Source organism: Perognathus longimembris, chromosome 4 (genome assembly GCF_023159225.1).
Source record: "Perognathus longimembris pacificus isolate PPM17 chromosome 4, ASM2315922v1, whole genome shotgun sequence".
NCBI lineage: Eukaryota > Metazoa > Chordata > Mammalia > Rodentia > Heteromyidae > Perognathus > Perognathus longimembris.
This window is the reverse complement of record NC_063164.1, coordinates 38,079,276-38,101,944: the sequence shown is the minus strand read 5'-3', so window position 1 is coordinate 38,101,944 and position 22,669 is coordinate 38,079,276. Positions and strand designations below refer to the sequence as shown.

General features: G+C 37.6%; 1 protein-coding gene across 1 annotated transcript; it reads right to left on the bottom strand.

The window, feature by feature from the left end:
• Positions 1–290: 290 nt before the first annotated feature.
• On the bottom strand, positions 291–20,134 carry Slc40a1 (solute carrier family 40 member 1). The gene is made up of 8 exons (XM_048345105.1): positions 19,740–20,134; positions 19,210–19,277; positions 15,302–15,461; positions 13,048–13,163; positions 11,544–11,670; positions 4,258–4,503; positions 3,300–3,950; positions 291–1,652 (listed from the first exon to the last, which is right to left on the bottom strand). The coding sequence occupies exons 1-8, from the start codon at positions 19,780–19,782 to the stop codon at positions 1,339–1,341; spliced, it is 1,725 nt and encodes a 574-aa protein (XP_048201062.1). The 5' UTR covers positions 19,783–20,134; the 3' UTR covers positions 291–1,338.
• Positions 20,135–22,669: the final 2,535 nt, after the last annotated feature.

The following is a 22,669-nucleotide window of genomic DNA, read 5'->3' as shown; positions in this document are numbered from 1 at the left end:
AAAAGCAACATCCATTAAAGAACACAATTCAGTAAAGAGAAAGTAATATTTTTTTAAAATATTTTATATAGAAATATTTTACAAAGATTTTTACAACATAGCAAACAAATCATTATGTCATAATATAGGGAGAGGAAGAAAAAAAGACTGAACCACAAGGAAGAAAAGAAAAGTGCTCATAGCAACATATTGCAGTCTCCATGAAAGTGCATAAAAGGTTAAGGCAAAGTACCATGTTGGTACTGGCATGTGGCAAAATGACTTGTAAAACAGTTTTGGAAGATATATACAAACATGTTTTTCTTTTATTCTTTTCAAAGATATTTGAAAAGGAAATTTTTGAAATGAATTTTCCTGCTCTAGAACAATGTACAGAACCCATAGACATCAAACAGTTAAAGTAAAAACATTCCATCCAAGTGTGTTCAAAGGAAATCAAATGATTTTTAAAACAAAACCTTTCCAATACTTCCCTAGTGGGGGCTACCTTTCTCCATGTCACTTGCCAGAGTGAAGGATTACTCTCTCTTACTGTGAGATACATACCATTAGTGATAGCAGAAAAGCATTTAGCCTGTAGATTCTATGTGCAAACTACTGACTTACTAAGTCCTTATGTACTCACTGCATTATAAATCTACTCTCCAGCTTCGTTTCTACCTGCAGCTTACATCACAGCCATTCTATAGAGAGCTTAATACAGTATTTATACATATGCTTAATACAGTATTTTTATGATCTGATCATAAAAATGCAAAGATGGTCACTAAAGCCATAAACCTTAGTAGAAAATGCTGTTACATGTTTCATTTTTCCATATAAAGCAAATCCCTTAAGATCAACAGGGTCTGTAAGGAAAATACTGGTTATCATATTGTAGTCTTTATGTTCAGAGAGTACACTTGTTTTTATAAAAAATGTAACTGAGAAGAGATAAAAATGTAAATTAGTCACATAACTGGCAGTGAGTTTTAGAGAAGATTGATTTATCTCATTTTTGTGCAGATAATAAGTATCCACCAAAGGATAACTTAATTCACAATATTAGCTACTCTCTTATATAAAACTGTATCTACTCATAAGAATAGGGAACTCAGTTTTATCATCACAGTTTTCCCATTCTTAAACTTACTCCTTATTGTTTTTTTCCATGCTCAAATGTAAGGGAAAATAACCAGTTCACTTCTAACTTAGGTTTCCTGAATAGCTCTTAGCCTTCCAGGCACAGCTGTGGTAAAACCAGAGAAACACCCAGGCATTTATTGGAATTTTGAAGTACAATATAAGCACATGTACTTTATACAATCTAGTAACAGGAATAGCAACAGTTAAACTGTCTTACACAACAGATGTATTTGTTTGATTTTCATTCGTAACTTCTTTTTCATCAGCACCACACACAAAAAGCTGATTGCCCAGAGTTTTCTGGGCAAATCGGAAATACATAATGTGGCCCATTGCCACAAAGGAGACTGAAATCAATACGAGCAAGCCAAAAGCTTCAGGATTCGGAGCCAGGATGACCATGATGAAATGCAGAAGATCAAGGAGATAATTCATGGAGTTCTGTACACCATTTATAATGCCTCTTTCAGATTCAATTACATTTTCTTGTAGCAACTGTGTCACAGTTAAATCAAAAGACCAGAGACCTATAAAACAAAAGATATTTTTAGGTATTGAAATTTACTATATCATTATAATTTATAACCATACATTTTAGATTATGTTTAGGTACTTTTACACTTGTGCAAGATGCACATTTTAGCTCTACTCTCTTTAAGCCACTGTACATATAAAGAATCATAATTGTGCCTTAATTTTTTTCTTTTCATTGACAATGATTGTGTTAATCGTGGCTTTAAGATTTTTACAGCTACCAGATAAAAATAAATTTAACCTACAGCCTTCTTAATTTTGTCACTATGTGATTATTCATACTCTTTAAACAAAACTCTGAAATCTGGCACATAGACCTTTGTAAGTACTAGTATTTCTGAAGTTTAAACTGACCTAATACATGATTATGGCTAAAGAGTAAGGGAACTCTAAAGGCTGGGATCATGGTTCAAGTAGTAGAGTGTGATGCCCTTAGTTCAAACCCTAGAACCAGAAAAAAAAAAAAGTGAACAAACTTTAAACCACTCTCACATTTACTGCTTGGGTTCTCCAGCCCTTACAATAAAGCTGTCTTGCTTGAATATTAATGTCTTGATAAATTAACAAATTGCTCTGTGTCACAAGATAAATATGGTTTGATTTCAAGAATGAACTCATTAGTAGTCTATTAATGATTACTTAAACTTTGTAACTAGTCTTTACATTATGCTTCCTTTCAGGGCTATAAACCTATTTGTGTGGCAAAGTATGTAATAAATATATATCAGCTAGAGAAGACCTTTACAGGATTATCTAAATAACAACTATGTCTTTTAGAAACCAAAGTCCTATTTTTTAATATCTCAACCCATAGAAGCATTCTCTAAATTATAGCTCTTTTGGTAAAGTTATAGCAATACAAAAACTCAAAATTACTAGCTGGCAATATAAGGACTGTAGCTAATAGCTTTTAAAAACTAAATACATTAAAAGAGTAATATTTATCCTAGCCTCTCAGGAGGCTGAGATCTGATTATCAAAGTTCAAAGCCAGCCCCCACAGGAAAGTCTAACCAATTAGACACCAAAAAATCCAAAAGTGGAGCTTTGCTCAATTGGTAGAGCACTAACCTTGAGCCAAAAAAGCTCAGGGACAGTGCCTAAGCCTTAAGTTCAAACTCCAGGACCAACACACACACACACACACACAGAGTAATATTTTAAGATATTTCTTTAAATACTTAAGATATTTATTTTTTATTTTACTGTTATTATTAATTGAATACTTAAGATATTTATTTAGAGTTGAGAATGTAGCTCAGAGCAAGAATACTTGCTTAACATGCACAATCCCTAGGTTTAATCCTCAACACCACACATACACATACCCCACATATATTAAGCATTAAGATATATATTTCTATGTATATTCACTTTTCTAAATGAATATTGCATTGCACATAAGTATTCACCTAGGAAAAATTCAAGCCTCAAATATGCTTTCAGTTTCTATGTGTACACATACAAGGATATAGTTTTTAAGCTATAAAAGAAAAATTTCATGTTTAAAGACTAGCTCTTATACATAAATAGGGAATTTTGATTAACATTCAAAAACTAGATCATATAATTTATTGGTGAAAACACCAGCTTCCCAAAAAGACATTTCAATTTATTATTCTACAAAAAAATAGTTCTTACCAATTCTAGCAGCAATGACGCCTGCAAACAGCAGACTGACGGAGATGATGGGCACAGATCTAGTGCTCATCTCCTGGACAGTATTAGCAGGATTAGACCCGTTTGACATGTGTGTTTCAGTTGGAAAGATGGTTTCAGGTATTTTGGTAGTTGTGGACATTGGCTCTTCTTGAATGAACCTAGCATGGAAATCTTCAAAAGGAGAAACAGACAAGTCCAAGGGGCTTCCGGGCATGAACACAGAGATGACACACAGGATCAAACAGGAAAGCTGGGCCAATCCTGAAATCACACCAGTCCGAACCAGGCCACACTTCCGACGTAGCCAAGTAAATGCCACAGTCCCCATGATTCCAGTTATAGCTGATGCTGCCATCAGAACACTGAGGATGGAACCGCTCAGGCCCTGAGTGTAGGCATACCCTGTGGTGATGCAGTCAAAGCCCAGGACAGTCATGTACAGGAAAGAAAGCCCCATGCCTGCCAGAAACACGGGCTGGTTGTAATAGGAGACCCATCCATCTCGGAAGGTGCGGAAGGGCTCAGCTATCTGGGAGGCGCATGTGGGCTCTTGTTCACGTTCAAGTTCATGGATATTAGGATCTTTCTCACCCATTAGATGAGTTCCCTCCAGGGGTTTTGGCTCAGTATCTGTTAACAAGAGAAATAGTTATTTTAGAGGGAGGGAAGGGGGAGAAAAACCAATTACTTTTCCTTCTTCTCTTCCTCTATAAGTATACCCTTGGTTGCTACATTATAATACCTTTTACTATAATCTAAGAATTCCAGCCATAGAAAAAGTTCCAAATACTATTTTAGAAATACTGTTGATTTGCCTCACCTAGTAAAGTAGCATGTTTAACCCAATCCAGACATACACACAAATTAGTTTTGATCTTCACCAATATTATGAGGTCTGAACATCAGAATAAAGCCCTGGACATTGTGTTCAGTTTACCTTTGTGCAAATTCAGCTGTTTCAGTTCAGCTTCCTCTACTTTAAGAACAGCTTTCACAGCTAGTGCGGGGGTTTTCTGGTAAACCTTCCAGAGCAGGAAGTATTCCACGCACATGGACACCAAATTCCATCCCGAAATGAAGCCACAGCCGATGACTGGGGAGCCAAATGTCATAATCTGCCCCACAGCTATGGGGGCCAAGACGTTGGTCAACTGGTCAATCCTTCGGATGGTAGCATTCATGTCTGCGTGAGGAGGTGGAAGAACCAGGTCACAGTTCAAATCTACCAGAGAAGCTGCCTATTTCCAAGATACTAAAGTATGAAACCAAGAGTACAGATTCCCCAAAGGCTGATTTCTAAAAAGTAATTTTCTAGAAAACATTTGTTTCGATCAAGCCACTCTAAATTTGCCTCAAAAAAACTGTGATTCCTTGGAATTCTAGAAATCAGTTTGGCATCAGCTTATAAAATGAACACAATAGTGACTTTATACTCACTTTATACTCAACAAATATTTATAAAATGACAATTAATAGCTAGACACCGTTCTTAACTCTATAAGTAAAACAAGTAGTATCTTTCTCTAGCTTCATGAAGTTTACACTCTCATAAGAAGTGAAAGGCAATAAATCAGCAAGCAAACGTGCATATATATTTTTAGATATACACATATATAAATATACTAAGCAAGCAAATACTCATAATATCTGCCATGTGCCTACATAGCCATACAAATGTGTATATATAGCACATGGCAGGTGCTCATTAAATACTATCTGAGAGTAAGGAAGAGAAATAGACACAGAACAATTCCAGAGCAGGAATGATACAAATGTGCTAATACAATCAGAGCAGGCCCAGAGTATGAGGATCAGCATAGTCTAGTATATTTTGAAAGCTAATGTTGGCTGTTATATTGAGAAAAGATGATAGAACAAGGGTGAGGGAGATAGTAGATGAGCAGAGTAAGAAAGCAATTGGCAGTAAGGCTAGTGTGCACCACCATCTATAGTAGCAGTGAAAGTGTAGAGAAACACCATTCACACTGTACAGGTAGAATCAGGAGGATTTACTATCAACTTAGTATGTGTGTTGGAGAAAGCTTTCTGAGTTTTCTTTTGTTTTATTTTTTTCTGAGTTTTTTTTTTTTCTGAGTTTTCTGAGTTTCTTACTGAGAATCAAGAGAATCAAGTTTGGCATAAGAGAACAGATGTTTCTTTTGGGAAATGCTGACGTTGGTAGACCTACTTAGGAGGTTGAATAAAGAAACAGAGTTAAATACAGGAAGCTAGGCTTTAGAAAAGAATCACGAGCCACATTTGGAAGTCATCACCTGGTTATTTTTCAAAGCAATGAGACTACATGGGACTCCAAGGGAGTGTATGTAGAAGAGATGATCTCTGATGACTGAGTTCTGGATACATCCATGTTTACAGATCAGAGAAAGTGATTAGAAATTATCAAAAAGGATTAAATACGAGGAGAGTGTGGTATCCTAGAAATGATAAGGTGACAGTGGTTTAACAGGGAGGGAAAATCAACTATATCAAGTTCTGAGGAGCCCTCAAAAAAAACAATTGGTCACATGAATATGTTGGGGACCCCAAACAGAATAGAGCAGGAAAGAGATATGCCTCGTTAAAGTTGGTTGAAAAGACTGTCCACATCCAAGGATACTATTTCTAGTATCATTTCAGTGGCTCATACTCCTCAAAGCACAATGTGAATGCTATTTCTTGGACTTTTGAGTCTTGTCTAAGGAAAAGAATTGGAAATAGACATTCTCTTTTTGATATGTTTTGCTGAATAGAAGGAGCTTGAACACTGGGCCTGGGCACTAGTCCTGAGCTCTTAGCTCAAGGCTAGCACTCTACCACTTTGACTCATAGTGCCACTTCCAGTTTTCTGGTGGTTATTTGGAGATAAAGAGTATCACGGACTTTCCTGCCGAGGCTGGCTTTGAACTGTGATCCTCAGATCTCAGTCTCTTGAGTAGCTAGGATTATAGGCATGAGCCACTGGCACCTGGAACATGCAGGGATTTTTAAGAAGAGAAAAATTAGAATATTTTTATTATTAGAATATTCATGACTGGAATGATAGAGCTACTAGACAAGAAGAGTTGGATAGGACCACAGTCTGACAATAGCACAAAGAGTAGAGGCCACATATATGGCTTCAGGAATTTGCAGGAAGATAAAAGTGATGTTGGGTGCACCATGAAGTCCTTTTATCTATTCTATCAGTAAAATACAAAGCAAAATCATCTGTGAAAGCAAGGTCAAAGAGAGAAGGTTATCGACGTGAAAGAATAAAAGAGAAAATGCAAAACAGTACTCTGGAACATGGGAGTGGGAAGTGCCCAGGGAAAATTTGATCACCTAGTGGTTTGATCACTTAGCTTGAAATGTCTGCGTGGGGAGGTGGAAATGGCCAACTTAAACACTCTGTTCATAAACTTTAAGTGATAAAATTGAGAAAAACTATGTTTTTCCTCTGTCATGTCTGTAATTGGATTTCATCAAGGTCTTCTTGAAAGCAAGTGACACATTGGAAGTAGGTCATGTGAGCTGAGTGTATATAACCTATGAAGGGAGCATATTATCATGATTGACTGAAGTTTAAACTGGGTAAGAAAGGAAGGCAAGCAAGGGGTCATGAACAGTGAAAACGAAGTGACATTAGTGAATTGTAAGTATCAATTGGAAGATTGTTGAGGCATGGGTAGTGAAGGAAATTGCTGAAAAGACAGAATGTTGTAGTTTAAGATACAGATGACACAGAGTTAAATAATGGAAGGGAAGGATTTAGTGGTGATGAAAAGATAGTTTTATCATGGGAATGAAGAGTTATGTCAAAGTTAAGAAGAAGATGAATAAAAAGAGTTAAAAAATGTTCTACTTCCTAATGATATCTTGGAGCAGAATGAAAATGAACAAGGTAAGTCATTAACAACCATTTGGATCATTAAGGAAAAAGCATTAGATGAGTAAGAACATTAATAGAAATTATTTGCATTCATTCCCTTCTTGTTTCTGGTCTTCAATGACTTTCTGATTTGTTCAATGAGTATAAAATGCTTACATGATAACAATAGAACCTTGACAAATTTTACCTTTCACTTGAAGGCAAAGGCAGTGTTCATTCATGTTACAGGTGATCATCTAAGCAGAGGCTACAATAACTTTCAGCTGCCCTTACTAATAAGTTTCCAATGCATATGCCAAGAGAAAAGTATGGAACTAATACAAATAACTAACTACTTTAATTAAAATTGTTTGTTACTGTCTTACTATGCAAGTTTTTCTTGTCCTCATGGAGCTTTCCAAGACCACCAATCTCTAACTTTAACATAATACTTTAGAAGCTAATAATTAAATGTCCATACAAGTTTAGTGTCAGAAGGGAGCTTTTATTTTTTGGTGCCACAGGGGCTTGAACTCAGGGACTGGATGCTGTTCCTGAGCTTTTTGGCTCAAGGCTAGTGCTCTACCACTTTGAGCCACAGCCCCACTTCTGGTTTTCTGGTGGTTAATCAGAGATAGGAGTCTCACAGATTTTCCTATCCAGGCTGGCTTCAAACTATGATCCTCAGATCTCAGCCTTCTGAATAGCTAGATTTACAAGTGTGAGCCATGAGTGCCAAGCCAGAAGAATCATTTTTTAAGAAAAGATTTGCTGAGCAAATAGTAACTAGCAATTTTTATCTAGCTCAAATGTGAAATCATTTTTTAAACAGTGGAGTATATACATGAAATTTATCTACTATACTTGATCAAGCCAACAGGTAGATTTTTTTTCCTTTAGAATGGTTGTCATGAAAAAAATCCAAGAAGATAACATGGAGAGTCACATAAACATATGCACAAAAAAGAAAATGGGAAGAAAACAGCAACTAATGGATTAGAAAGGTTAAGAAAAGGAAGTGAATTTACAGGCTAAGTGTACTACATAATAGAAGGGAATGGTTTAATAATACACTAAGTCAATTACCCCAAAAGTACTTTACTTAGCAATTAGTTAACCATGTGTATGAGAAAACAATGCCATTTGCAGAGTTTTCTAAACTATACAGTTTCTCCTGTTCTTTACTTCAATGATAAAGCTTCAAGGTTAAAACTCATTTTGTAGTCAAGCAATTTAATACCCAGCTCACAATCTTCTCTCTTTATTTGCATGCTTCCTTACCCAATACATACATAAACATACACACACACACACACACACACACACACACACACACACACACACTTTACAAAATATGAAATCTTCCCAGTCTACTCCTCTACTTGGAATCCTAACAGTCTTTTCTTATAACCTCAAAAAATCAGCTTATATAAACATAAATAATTCCTGACTGGAAAGTATGTATTTCTATAGACATAGAGCTTTACAGGAACCTAGAACCGTGCTAGAGACCCCTAATGACTCTGTTTCTCCTTCATGCTTCTGTTTTTCCTCTAACCACCTCCTTTTCCTTTGTTCTCTTTTAACTGCCTATGGCCAAAATGACACCCCAAATTTATGGTCAGATATTTGCTGACCCTCTGCACTAAAGAAGTTTCTGAATCTTGTTTTGAAACATGGTGTTTAATTAACACAAATGCTGAGGTTAAAGTTTCAGGAAAGAAAACATGCGGTTTTTCTTCACTCATCTACTAAACCTCACAGCTGGCTGAATGCGAAAGAATAGCCCTTACTAAAAGTTAACCTAGAGCAGATAAGAGCTCAATTCCCTTCTTTAAACTAGAGAAACTCCAAAAAGCTAGAAAAATTGACTATTTGGCCTAGATTCTTCTATCTTGAAATTAATAATATAAAAAGGGACAAATGGCCAGTCATATTTTTGTCCTTCTCTTAAGACATCATTTCATAGTGAGAAAGATCTCACAAAGTTTTCAGTATCTTTGTATTTGTTGCTTAAATATGTTTTAGGACCAGCTAAAAATTCCAAATAATTTGCTCTTAAAGCTATTTTACACAGTAAAAATAGCCTCCTTGACCTTACCAAGTCAAAATTAGTTCACGTAAGAAATGCAGATAGGGCAGGGAATGTGGTTTAGTGGTAGAGGGCTCGCTTAGGATGCATGAAGCTCTGGGCTCAATTCCTCAGTACTACATAACTAGAAGGGCAAAAAAGCAGGAAGTGGCGTTGTGACTGAAGTGGCATTGTGACTGAAGTGGCAGAGTGCTAGCTTTGAGAAAAAGAAGCTCAGGGACAGTGCCAGGCCCTGAGTTTAAGCCCCAAGACTGACAAGGAAGAAAGGAAGGAAAGGAGGGAGGGAGGGAGGGAGGGAGGGAGGGAGGGAGGGAGGGAGGGAGGGAGGGAGGGAGGGAGGGAGGGAGGGAAGGAGGGAGGCAGGCAGATAAAGCTGGGAGTCAGTGGCTCACACCTGTAATCCTAGTTATTCAGGTTGAGATTTGATGATCAAGATTCAAAGCCAGAGGAGGCAGAAAACTCAGTGAGATTCTTATTTCCAATTAACTACCCAAAAGCTGAAAGTGGAGCTGTGGCTCAAGGGGTAGAACTTTAGCCTTGAACAAAAAAGATCATGGACTGAGTTTAGGCCCTGAGCTCAAGCCTCAGGGCTGGCATACACATACACACACAAAGTGGAGATCATGGAAACATTCCACCTCAAATATATTCAACAAATATGAGATCTATTTTCCAAATATATCCTTTTGCATCCTTTGAAATTTAAATTATGGACATATTTTACATGATTAAAATAGTATGTTACAAAGAGAAACTAGACAGGAAAAAAGATAATGTTTTATCTTGTCATTGAACATGACAAAAATAAATGCAAACTCATTCCTTATTATGAATAATCACAAGAAGTAAATTCAATACAATTTTCTGTCAAATGAACACACCATCCTCTGAAATTGCTGTGACGTTCTATTTGGATTATACCACAGATAATGATTCAAGCAAATTTTTCTCCTACACAACAAACTCCTGTTTCCCCTCCCTCTTTTTTTAAAACCACAATATCCATTCAAACAAAGCAGCTTGTTAACCCCAGTACCTAATCTTACATAATCTTGCCTTCTATGCTCTGGGGTAAGCCACTTAAGTCATCAAGAATGGTGTTCTTGTCTATCAGGATGGTGGTTGGGCAATGTGTTTGGATACTCATTATCTTAAAGACTAGTGAAATCAATTCAGCTGATCTGACCAATAGTTAGTTGCACCCTTCCTCCTTAACCCTGTGCAATTATCCGGTTCCTCCAATCTGAGTGTTCTTTAAGTTGAGGGAAGATAGAGAGTATCAAGGGAGAGAGGGTATTTTGAGCCCAAGTTATACTGATGTAATAGGACATGCTGCTCTGTAAGCATTTTTTAGTCTTCTTTAGCAATTATTATATGTTTCTAATAAATTAGGATTATAAACAATTTATAAGCTGTATTTTCTCCATTAAATGTTAGTGCTTTCAAACAATTATTGTACCTCCTAGATAATGTAATAAAAGTTGTAAACTAAAACCTTAAGATAGAAGAAATGAACTGCTAGAGTCTTTTCATAAGTATATTCCAGTGTAATTCCTTAGAAAGGCTAAATCATACTTCAGCAAAATAAACACCAGGAAATGTACTTGAAAGGGGTAGGGAAGTGTTAAATGTAGGTGAATGAAGCAAAGGAGGAGATAATGCAGTCAAAAATCCAATGCATATCCAATAAAATTAAGAAAAGTGAGGGAAGGGGTAAGAGTTTTGTGAGTGAGAATGTTGAAAGGGGTGACAATGATCAAGAGGCACTTTATTCATAAACTGCTTTGTTGAATGGCAACTCCTTTCTACAATTACTCAAATATATATGTGTATATATACGTGTGTGTATATATATATACATATGTATGTATATGTATATGTATAAAGTATGTATATGTATAAAGTATGTTTCCATTTGGTATAGAGAAAAACTATATATGTGATCTTTAAGTGTAATTGGCAAAATACCACATCAGATTTTCATTGTTATAAATATTTAAAACAATTAATGAAATAAGATAATTAAAACAATTAATGGAATTTAAAAAGGAAAAAAGGAAAAAGAATAGTTCTTCTACATGCCAGTTTTACATAGAATAAAATAGTAGTTGGCTATCTTATAAATTTACTTTGTAAAGATAAGTCTTTTTACTAGAATCACTTACAAGGTTAAAAATAAAATCATGCTTTCAATGTATTATTTTTAAAACATCCCAGAACAACCACAAAAAGACTTATTTATTAACTCTGGCTGAAGTTCAGATGAAAAAGTAAACCAAATTACCTGCTAATCTCCTTCTGTCTTCTCCTGCGACAACAACAATCCAGTCCCTTTGGATTGTGATTGCAGTAGCAGTACTGGCCAAGTTTGCAATGTTCGCAACAGTGATAATCAGGATATAGCAAGAAGTCTGAGGAATTACAAGAAAAATTTTGAGTTAAAATGACCATTTACCACACTGTACCTACCTCAGCACACAAGGTAGCTTAAATGTTCATTGGTGACAAAATAAATATTTGAGCTTAGTTTCATTTAGAAGACACCATTTTACTTGTATACATGAAATAAGTGAGCACATACTAGTGGTCATTTTAAGGACCAAAGTATTATTCTAATCTGTATTAGATGAGAAGGATAATACTTGAAGGCTAGTAATGTCTACCTGTCTTTAAAACTCTAAAAATAAATACCAGAAAATACAAAAAAATGCCATAAAAATGCCATCAAATATATTGTTGCACACTGTCCCCAAGTTTTCTACTCTTTGCCATCAAACTATCATGAAATCATAATGTGAAAATTTATATACTTGATATTCCCAAAGAGAAATAAGTTATTCTTGAAGGAACACAATTATGACTGATGACTGATTATATAGTAATGTGTGTATATATGTATACATATATGTACATATATACATATATATGTATATATACACACATATATATGAATGATAATATTTGTTACAGAATAACATGGAATAAAGCCAAAAGCAACTAAGTTATTTAATAAATGTTTAGAAACTACATTAAAAATGATAGAATGAAATTTAAATTTAAACAATTATGAGTTTCTATTATGGGCAAAACAACAACAAATTATATAGGTCATGGTAGATGCCTACAAAAAAATTATCAAAAAGTCACATTTGCAAAAAAAAAAAATTTGAGAGATTTTCTTCATCCCTACCAGATATTCAATTTCCTGTTACCAAGAATCTCATTGGAGGGGCTGGGAGTATGGCCTAGTGGCAAGAGTGCTTGCCTCGTATTCATGAAGCCCTGGGTTTGATTCCCCAGCATCACATATATAGAAAATGGACAGAAGTGGCCCTGTGGCTCAAGTGGCAGAGTGCTAGCCTTGAGCAAAAAGAAGCCAGGGACAGTGCTCAGGCTCTGAGTCCAAGGCCTAGGACTGGCAAAAAAGAAAGAAAGAAAGAAAGAAAGAAAGAAAGAAAGAAAGAAAGAAAGAAAGAAAGAAAGAAAGAAAGAAAGAAAGAAAGAAAGAAAGAAAGAAAGAAAGAAAGAAAGAAAGAAAGAAAGAAAGAAAGAAAGAAAGAAAGAAAGAAAGAAAGAAAGAAAGAAAGAAAGAAAGAAAGAAAGAAAGAAAGAAAGAAAGAAAGAAAGAAAGAAAGAAAGAAAGAAAGAAAGAAAGAAAGAAAGAGAAATGTATTCACTGACTTACATATGAAACTGTAACCCCTCTGTACTTCACTTTGACAATAAAGGAAAAAAATAAATGGGAATATACAAAACTTAAAAAAAAAAGAATCTCATAGGAAACTTACAAGGACCCATCCATGATACATGGTCAGGAGCTCATTTTTATGTAAAAAAACCATCATCAGGATGACTCCACACAGGGTGACGGAAACATTCTGGACTACCAGTGAAGTCTGAGCCACTGTAAGAGGAAAAAACAAAAGAACAAAAGTGTTTACTAAACTCTGTCAGGTGTGCTTTACACAGTCCATCATGATTCTGCTACATTGATACATATGAATAATTATTATTAAAAAAGGGAAATATTCCCCAAAGTACGTTCTGCCTCCACTATTCCCAGTACAACCCAGGAGGTTACTGCAGACTAGTGCACACAAAATGAAGTACCCACATTCTCTTTCATAATAACTGCATTTTCATCAAACTTACTCTCTTGCAAGCTCAGTCACAAACAGAACTATTACACTGATAAAAATCCATCTCCCAGCCCTTGGTTGCTTAAGCTTAAATAAAGAATATGGAGGAGGTTAAGGAGGAAGTTGTGGAATCCATAGCCTCCTACATAGCAAGCTTAATCTGATAAGATGATATAGACAAAATAGGAAAAACATGCAAAAAATTTCCAAGAAGAAAGCAGCAGTGAGTTTTCCTCCAGCATAGTGGTGCTATTTTGCTATAAAACTAGGAAATGCTAAGCTATATCTTCTATCACAGAAAATGCCAGCTCTCTTAGAGTGAAGGACTCATATAGATAAAGTGCAGGGGGAAGGCTAGGTAAGGACACCTGTTAAGACTTTTCTCTGCGACTCATCATGTGGATAATCTAGGGAAGGATAGTTAATGTTTTTTATGCTGGTGTCTAGAAGGTGAAAATAGCAACATCTGCCTTCCTTACTTTATGGAACCATAATAATAGTCAAAGCCCTTTAATATATGTCAGGTATAATTATAGCCCTTGCATCAGGATTGTAAAGCTCATTCATCTTGGCTTGAAAGGTCGTATCAAAGACTCAGACAAAAAAAATAATAAAATAGCTCTTTGAAAGCAGTCTGAAATAAAATCTCAACTCATATATATGTGCATGTATATATGTATATATAAATATATAGATAAATATATTCATAGAATAAGGATTAGATAGCAACTGAGATTCTTAGCTCTCAAGACCCCAAAGACCAGAAGAAGGAAAGGTACATGAAGAAGTCCACTATAACTATATTGACAATAGCAGAGGTATTAGAAAGCTTTGTGTAAGCACAGAGGGAAAATAGTGAGCACAGTCACAGATGTCAGGGCAGTGTTCTCACAAGGATGGCATATGAGTTGACTATATAAGTAGTAAATTTCCATTTCCCTACACTCCTCCTCACTCCATTAAAATGGTTTCCTAACATATGATTGCAGAGCTCAACAATGTAAGGCTAAAGAGTTCTAGGTGTGATAGCTCTGTTTCTGTACAATGATATAAATTATCAGATTTTTTTCTATGATACCAAACTTCATATGTGAGTTTCCCTGCATCATTTCATTAGTAGTATCAACTCCTACAATTAGACAATCCTGAAGCTCTATATTTAGGAGCACTTACCTGAAATGACAAGAAACCAAATGATACCTTGGTCCTTCCCCAATGTCTAAGACAGGAATAGCTAGCTCTTGTCCTTATCAAGCAATTCAAAAACCATTTATCCAAATTATTATCTACTTTGTTATTCTGTTCTAAATAACTGAATTGTTCAATTCCTCCTTTCCTGTGTAAAACCAAATGATCAGTCTTAATGTTCAATAATAAATGTGACTATATTATTATTATTTCTTTTTTTCTTCTTTTCCCTAAATTAACAAAGTAAAATTCAGCCATCTGTGATTCAGGCTTAGCTATATTCCCCTGAGTCACTATTTATTTTTCATTTCTTTTACATAAACATCTTTATATGAAAGAAAATGACCTCGACCTGTAGCAGATGGTATTGCTGTCCCAGGAATGCCACACTAGAAAAACTCCAGTACAATTCATGATTAGAAAGGAAGCTAGATTAAGTAAACTCTTAATGTTTAACATGGGTCCCAGAAAAGTGGCTTCAGTGTTAATTATTAACATCTGAAAATTATGAACTACCCAAAAGACAGTTTTAACATCCCAAGTTGTCCAAGATTTTGAATCCAAATATGCTTCCAACAAACACACTCAAGTGTGGTGTGCAAATACTCAATGTATTGGTCAGAGTGACTTCTCTTTTAATCTGTTTCCCCTGTTACAGAGGATACAGAGGAGCTTGTCCATGAGCATATGGGCTTAGTTATGGAAGGGCACTTACCTTTCAGTCTGGCATTCTTATCCACCCAGTCACCAATGATGGCTCCCAGGACTAGAACAGACCCTGCCACCACCAGCCCATAGACTGCAGTTAGGAGAAGGCTGTTTCCATAGAGCTCCACCAGAAACACAGACACTGCAAAGTGCCACATCCGATCTCCCTTGAATAAGAAAAAATATTTTGATGAAATGTTCTTAGTTTTTAGTCCATTGCACTCAGGAAGTAGTTTTCTTATCAACAAGAGCATTTTCTGGACACATTAGAGGACTTTAACCAAGTCCTAATTCCTCTATGGATTGAATATTGGTCAAATGTTAAAACTTTCATTGCTGCATGATGGCAAATATCCTTGTCCAATTATTAAATAAACTCAAAATAATATGTTATTAATGAGCATATATTTGCCAGACACTGGTGGCTCATGCCTGTAATCCTAGCTACTCAGGAGGCTAAGATCTAAAGATCATGGTTCAAAGGCATCTCCAATTAACCACCAGAAAACCAGAAGTGGCACTGTGGCTCAAAGTGGTGGAGCACTAACTTTGAGTTCCAAAATTTCAAGGCAAAAAACAATTTTAAAAAAAGTATTTGTTACTGTAGGAAATAAATTCACCTTGGTGGGAGGAGACTATTTTCCAATGTGTCAAGTTTCTTCACAGGTATGGAATTTGCCTATCTTGATTTGAAAAGCACCAAGTAGTTTGCTTCAAATCAGAAAAGCAACATAGTACAGTTTATAAACATTGGTGAACTTTGAATGTCAAGAAAAAGCTAACCTCTCATATGTAAAAGGACAAAATTTTTACATGATCTTTCAAGTTTCTTTCACCTCCAACATTTTATGTAATATGCCTGGCTTCTCAAGTAAATTTCAAAGTCACAGAACAACACAGCAACCAAAAAGATGAAATCTATAAATCCAAGTTCTGACACAGCATAAACAATGCTGAAATAGATGTATCGGTAATTGAGAAAAGTTTTAATAAAATGAAGGTGGAGCCAGGAATGCTGTTTGCATCTACAATGTACAAGGCAGTATTCTACAGGAAAGGAATTTCCTTCAATAGACTAGAGAAAGAAAAACACTGGTATAAAGGGTTATGAACAAAAATTTAAACCAAAATTTGACATTAATAAGTTTAGGACCTTGAAAAATGAGGTAAAATTGCTTGTTATTCCAATTTCCAGAGAATTTAGATTTAAGAGTCTATGTTGACAAAAACCCTGAGTCTAAGTTATCTGGAAAAATCTACATTTTCACCCTGAGCACCCCTACTATGGTACAAGCAGATGGGACTCCATCACACGCAGCTGATTCCTGCTGGAAGGCTGCTTTGGATCTGCTGAAACTAAGATTTGGGGGGTACATTCTTTCTGTGGTAACTTTCCCACTCCTCTGAGTTGACTGGAGTTAACTAGCTCTATTAAGAAAATTGGAAAGCAAAAAAAAAAAAAAAAAAAAAAAAAAAAAAAAGCCTGACTCTAAGTAAACACGTCTTCCCATTTCTTTCATGCCTCCATTTTCTGTCCTCCCACATGCTTTCATCATACTTTGATAATTTGTTTAAATCCCTATGTAATCCCTGACCTTTTGGTGAATGACCATAGTCATTCGTTCACCTAGTGAGTAGCTGTGGAGTAGCTGCTATGTACCCAATGTTACTTCATGTACTAGAGGTCCAGCAGTGCACAAAAATCACAGTCTATCCTTTCATAAAGTTCCCATTTCAGTGCACAAAGGCAAAAGAAAAGTCCAGCCTATGTTAGGGGTTTTTAAGTGGTATGAGTAAAGATAACAGGAGACAAAAGGATGGTGGTTGGTGCATTTTATTTGAAGTGGTAACAGAAGTTGAGAGCAGAGAAGTGAGAGCTGAAAAAATTCAGAACCACCTGGGGTCACATGGAGATAGTCCATTGGATCTTGACACAAAAAACAGGCAACTGTTCCTTCTTTTACATTGCCTTACATTGCCATTTCTTTTGTGATTATTCTTTCTAAAGCCTGTGCTAAGTTATAAACTCTTTAACAAAGGACACAGTTGGATCCACTTCTGATACTATTTTAATTCTAGTAGTACAAAATAAAGTGTACTAGTCTATAAACAGATAGAAATTAAGTCAGAAATAAAAAACATTCAATCATAAAAACCCAGCTTGAGATAACCTTCTATCCTAATAGCTCGATGTTCAATGTATAGGAAATTATGGTTTTGATAATAGATACTCATATAAACACACATATTTTGTTTCAATAATATCAGACCACCACACAAAACACAAAAGTAGAATCACCTAGAATTAGCATTGTTATTTTGTGCTCCTTTGCAATGAGAAGTAAAAATCCACTAAACCTTACATGCTTGAAGTTGCAGTTGTGTTTTTTGTCTGTTTATGCCAGTGCTGGGGTTTGAACCCAGGGCTTGGGTGCTATCTCTGAGTTTTTTCACTCAAAACCAGAGCTCTACTACTTCAGGCATAGTTCCACTTTCAGCTTTTTGGTGGTTCACTAGAGGTAAGAGTCTCCTGAACTTTCCTACCCACACTGGCTTTGAACCATGATCTTCAGATCTCAGACTCCTAAGTAGCTAGGATTCTAAACAGGAGGCACTAGCACCCATCTCAAGCTGTTGTTTTTGTGTTGTTGGTTTTGTTTTATATTCCAACTTTTTCACAAGGACACTCTTTGCTCTATCGTAGGCAACATTATGACAAACATCTCTCACCTTTCTTGTGGAATTTATAAATCCTTGACAAAAATCCTTTTCAAGACAAAAAAAAAAAAATCCTTGGTGTAAAATCACTGCTCCGCTCATGTTTCTGGCAAATCTGACAACTAGTCTATCAACCAAAGGTTACAAAAAACTTAAACTTAGCCAGTACTTGGAAGTCAGACATTTTAGTTCACTTTGGTTCTCTAGGAGCAAAGGCAAGACCACAGGCTGAGAATTTTAGACACTACTTCCAACACCCGTTTCTGGTTAATACTTAATAAATTTAATAGAAAAAGTATCCATTTAGATTTATTATGTGTGGTTCCACTAAGTTTCTATTTAGTCTCTTCAGCTATTGTAATAGAAACAAACTCACACTACCCCACTTTGTTTACATAGATTTGCTGAGTCATTGCTGAGTAAGCATTTGGGAAGATAGCAGTTTGCTTGGCTGAAAAGTTTACTATGAACTGCTATTTCTTAGAAAGGCAATAATCTATCTTAATAACTTCTCAAGGACACAGAGTAGAGATTTTCTTATATAGTAGTCTCTATTCACCTCTTAAAAATAATACAATAGAAATTTCCAATTTAAAAATAAAGATTTAAAATTTACGCTTGAAATTCTTTCTTCTAACTTTGGTTCTTTTAATAAAGGGGCATATGATTTGAAAATACTCAGATTTATAGCTTTTAGGCAATAAGAACAATTGCTTAATTTTAAGGATTTTAATCATCCACACTTCTGGATTATTCATTTTTAGGGTTGATAATGAAACCCAGGCCAATGGAAACACCGGGATCCTTTAAAAAACATACAGAAAGTCAGAGGGAGAATGGTGAATCAGTTTCTGATTTTCATTATATTATGGGTTATTGGACAACTTATGATATAATCACACATAATATTTTTAAGGACCGGGATTTTAATTATTCAGATATTCGATCTTGATGTCATGTGTATTTAAGTTAATCTTAGAATGTCATTATTAGCTTAAGTCATTCACTCTGTCATTCTACTACATTTTCCAGTGCTGGGAAACATCTTCGATGAAAAAAACTTTTTCATTAGAGCATGATCTATTTTCCTTAACTGCAAGACAAAACTGGAAGTTGGCTTAACCCCACTGGCTCAAATGAAAGTAAACAAGAGATTGTGTAACTATAGTACAAGACCTAGTGTGAATTCTCACTTACCCAAGTAGACAGCGAATGACCAAGATAGAGAAGGAATTTTGCAGAAGTCAGGTAGTTTGTGAAGGATCCTACAAAGAAACATGAAAAGCACATTTAATTACATGCATGAGTTGAGATTAAAATGCTTATCTACTTTTATTAAAACACGACGACATGTGCAAGACAAACTAGGTAGCTTTTCAAGTCACCTGTGCACCAGAGGTATTTCGTTTTCATAATGCCATTTACTTAGATTCGCCCTATTGGTCAATAACGGCATAACTTGACACAACGTGAAGAAACTCTTGTTTCAACATTCTTTAACTCTTCTCCCCCTCCCAACACAAGGCAATGCGGACTACCTGGCACGCGACATCCCGGCCTGTGTGCAAGTTTATACTTTCAACTTTTTGTTTTCTTCCAAAACCAAAGATGCTCTCACAAAAGACTTGGGTTACCCTCATAGCCACATGCCTCCCAAACCTCTGTGGAGTTGCTTGCTCCCCAACATCGCTCGGGGTGGGCGCACGTCGTGGGTCCACCCAACTCACCGCAGCATCCCTCCTGCCGGTTCTGATCTCTCGCCCTGGCCATGATACCAGGAAGGCGATGATATCCCCGCTGCTGGTCCCAGACGGCTCTTGGAGAGGGGTTGGTGGAGGAGTACGGGAACGGGAGATAGCACCACTAACAACAACACAGCAGCCTGTTTGAAGAGGACCTCGACGACGACTGCAGCAAAGTGAAGGGGGAAAAAAACATTAAAAACTAGAAAAGAAAAGGCAAAAACGCCCGGGAGTCTTCGTCTGGTCTCCTTTCCAAACTTAGCTAACACTGTAGCTGAAGTTGGAAAGCAAAAGCCTTATGGAAGCGGGCTAGGGGGGGCTCGACAGGCCGAGAAGGACCCCCGAGCCAGCTCCTGCCGCCGCCAGCGCCGCCGCCGTGGGCCGGGCCCTGCACTTATACCGGGCCGGGGGCGGAGCTCCAGCGCGGCCCGCCCGCCTTCTCCTCCTCCCGGTCCCCGCGGCCCCGCGCGCCCTCCCCGGGAGGAGAGGAGCCACCCGCCCCGGCGCCGGCGTCCAGTAGGACGCTGATAACCTGCGCAGGCCGCCGGCCTTGCGCCTCTGCCACGCCACCCCGAGGCTTCTCCCGCCGTTCGAGAAACCGAGGAAGACATGGGGTGGCCGAGACCGAGGGGAGGGAAGAAAGTGCGGGACCCGCAGCGTGGAGCCCTGAAGGCAGGTGGTGGAGGGAAAGTCTGCGCCCTGGCTACCTGGCTGCAAAGCTCCAATTCGAGCTGGCAGGAGAAAAGGGCTCCCTTCTTTAAAAAATGTAAATATTTTTTAAAATATCTAAATAAATGTGACTCGGGTCACAGAGGCCACTGTCCCAGCCTTCCCGTTCCGGGCCGCCTGTGGTGGAGAATGTTTTTTTTCCTTCTTCCCAGGATTGCAGGGCTGGTGTCCCGCAAAGCAGCAGAATCAAAGCGCAGGAAGGGGGCTCGGGATCAGAGCGCAGCACTCCTCAGAGGAGCAATGGAGACTTGGAAAGGTGAAGTCCCCCCCCACACAGGGTTATCGACCTAACAACCCTCCCAGCGTCGAACCCCAAATCTGCCCTGGAGATACAGCAAGGAAGTAGCAGCCAAGCCTGCCCTCCACCGTCCTCTCCTCTCCCTCAGCGTCCTCAACCCCGGGTCCCTCCTGACTCCCTCTCCTGCCTCTCCTGCATTTATGTGCCAGTTCCCAGGAATACCGGTTGTCCCAGTTGGGTCCTTGATTCTGTTTCTGCGGCCTCGGTGGCCTCCGGGAAGGGTGAATCAATGACCATCCAGCTGTGCTGAACCTCTTGGGGGAGAGGGGAGATTGTGCTCTCACCCAGTCTGTTGATTACCTTACCTTAATCAATCTCGCAGAAACCTCAGGAGTGATCCTGCACATTGAAACTCCATCCAGGTTCCGCACTTGGAGCCCAGGCCAGAAGGCCACCTCCTAATGAAGGGAACCACTCATGAACACATGCCCTGTATCTGGACTCTCAATCAGGAGCCCCAAAGGTCTACGGGCGGGGTGCTGCTGGCTTCGGTTGGGACTTGGTCTGCAGAGTAGAGATAGGGGATTTACAGTTTACTCTTAACTGCCCTTTCTCCTTTTTGAAGCTATTTCTTTCGTTTCTTTCACACAATGCTTTCAAGTTCTCTTCCTTCAGAGATTTGGGGTATGTCTGCTGATGTTGGAGAATGGGATTAGAAATAGAATATGCATGGAGCAGAGCCTGAGAAGGAGAGACTGACAAATTAATCTCTTCCACCGTACAAGGAACGATTTCTTATGAGAAATGAGCTGTGCTGATATATCCAAGAATACCTTGCCTATTTGCCACCGGGTGTATCAGGGCCCTACGGAGGGCTGAGCAAGTTGCAGATGGCTTAAAGGAGGTTCAGTAGGTTAGAAATAAAAGCATTTCTTACTAGCAACACTGAGAAGTATTTGTGGAAATACTTGTGTGCTTCCAAATGTGATATGAAACCTGTTCTGCATTGTCACCAAAGAGTCCTCAGAAGCCAAAACTAAGGAAATGGTGAGAACAGCAGAGAAGAGACTATCTTGAAGCAAAAAGGAAAGATACTGTGGGGAGAAGACCAGCAAGCCCAATGCCACCAAAGCTGGTGAAGTTTTGAGCATCATCAAAGGAACCCTAAATCATAACTAATGCAAATAGTCAAAATTCATTAGCGTCATGACACAGAAAGAAGTTAAACACAAAATTTAAAAAATCCTCAAAATATGAGCAAAATGCAAAGGGACAGAAATGCCCTGGCCTTGGCATTCTTCATTGCAAAGCACTGCTTAAATCACAACATTCTACTCTCCTCCTGCCAACAAAACATTTGACTAGTTGAAAAATTAAGACTTTTTCCAAAATTAAGTTTTTCCCAGAACACACACTGCACAGCTTCCCTAATTTAATCAGAACTAAGAAAGCCATATAAGCTTTACAAGTATATGTGTGTATGTGTGTGCGAGGGGGAGGGGGAGAGAGAGAGAGAGAGAGAGAGAGAGAGAGAGAGAGAGAGAGAGAGAGACCAAATAGACCACCTTCCAATTGACCAGTAGCTTTTTTTTTTTCTTTTTAAAGACAGGATTTCATTACTGGAACTCACAGTTTTCCTGCATCCGCCTCCAAAGTGCTGGGACTGTAGGTATGAGACACTTCACCCAGCTGTTTTATTTTTAAACATGGTTTAAAGTTCATGAATAGGTTAATCATTTTAAAATTTCCAATCACAATAAAATGTATATTCTAATTTAAACTGATAACAAGTATTTGTGATTGGGAAATGACCGCGGCCTTTTTTGTTGTTGTTGTTGTTTTTTAAATTGCATTTCACTTACCCAACAGGATCCTCAGTTTCTTCTGTTGTATCTGATGTCCTCACCAGGAGAAAGGTAGAATACAGAATGGTCACTACTCCACTGCT

Bases quoted from the DNA above. Each gene is read 5' to 3' on its own strand.
- Slc40a1 (XM_048345105.1), bottom strand. From the start codon at position 19,782: ATGGCCAGGGCGAGAGATCAGAACCGGCAGGAGGGATGCTGCG. The intron at 13,164-15,301 runs GTAAGTGCCCTT...TTCCTCTTACAG, and splicing joins TAAGAATGCCAGACTGAAAG to TGGCTCAGACTTCACTGGTA. The intron at 3,951-4,257 runs GTAAACTGAACA...TCTTGTTAACAG, and splicing joins ACAGCTGAATTTGCACAAAG to ATACTGAGCCAAAACCCCTG.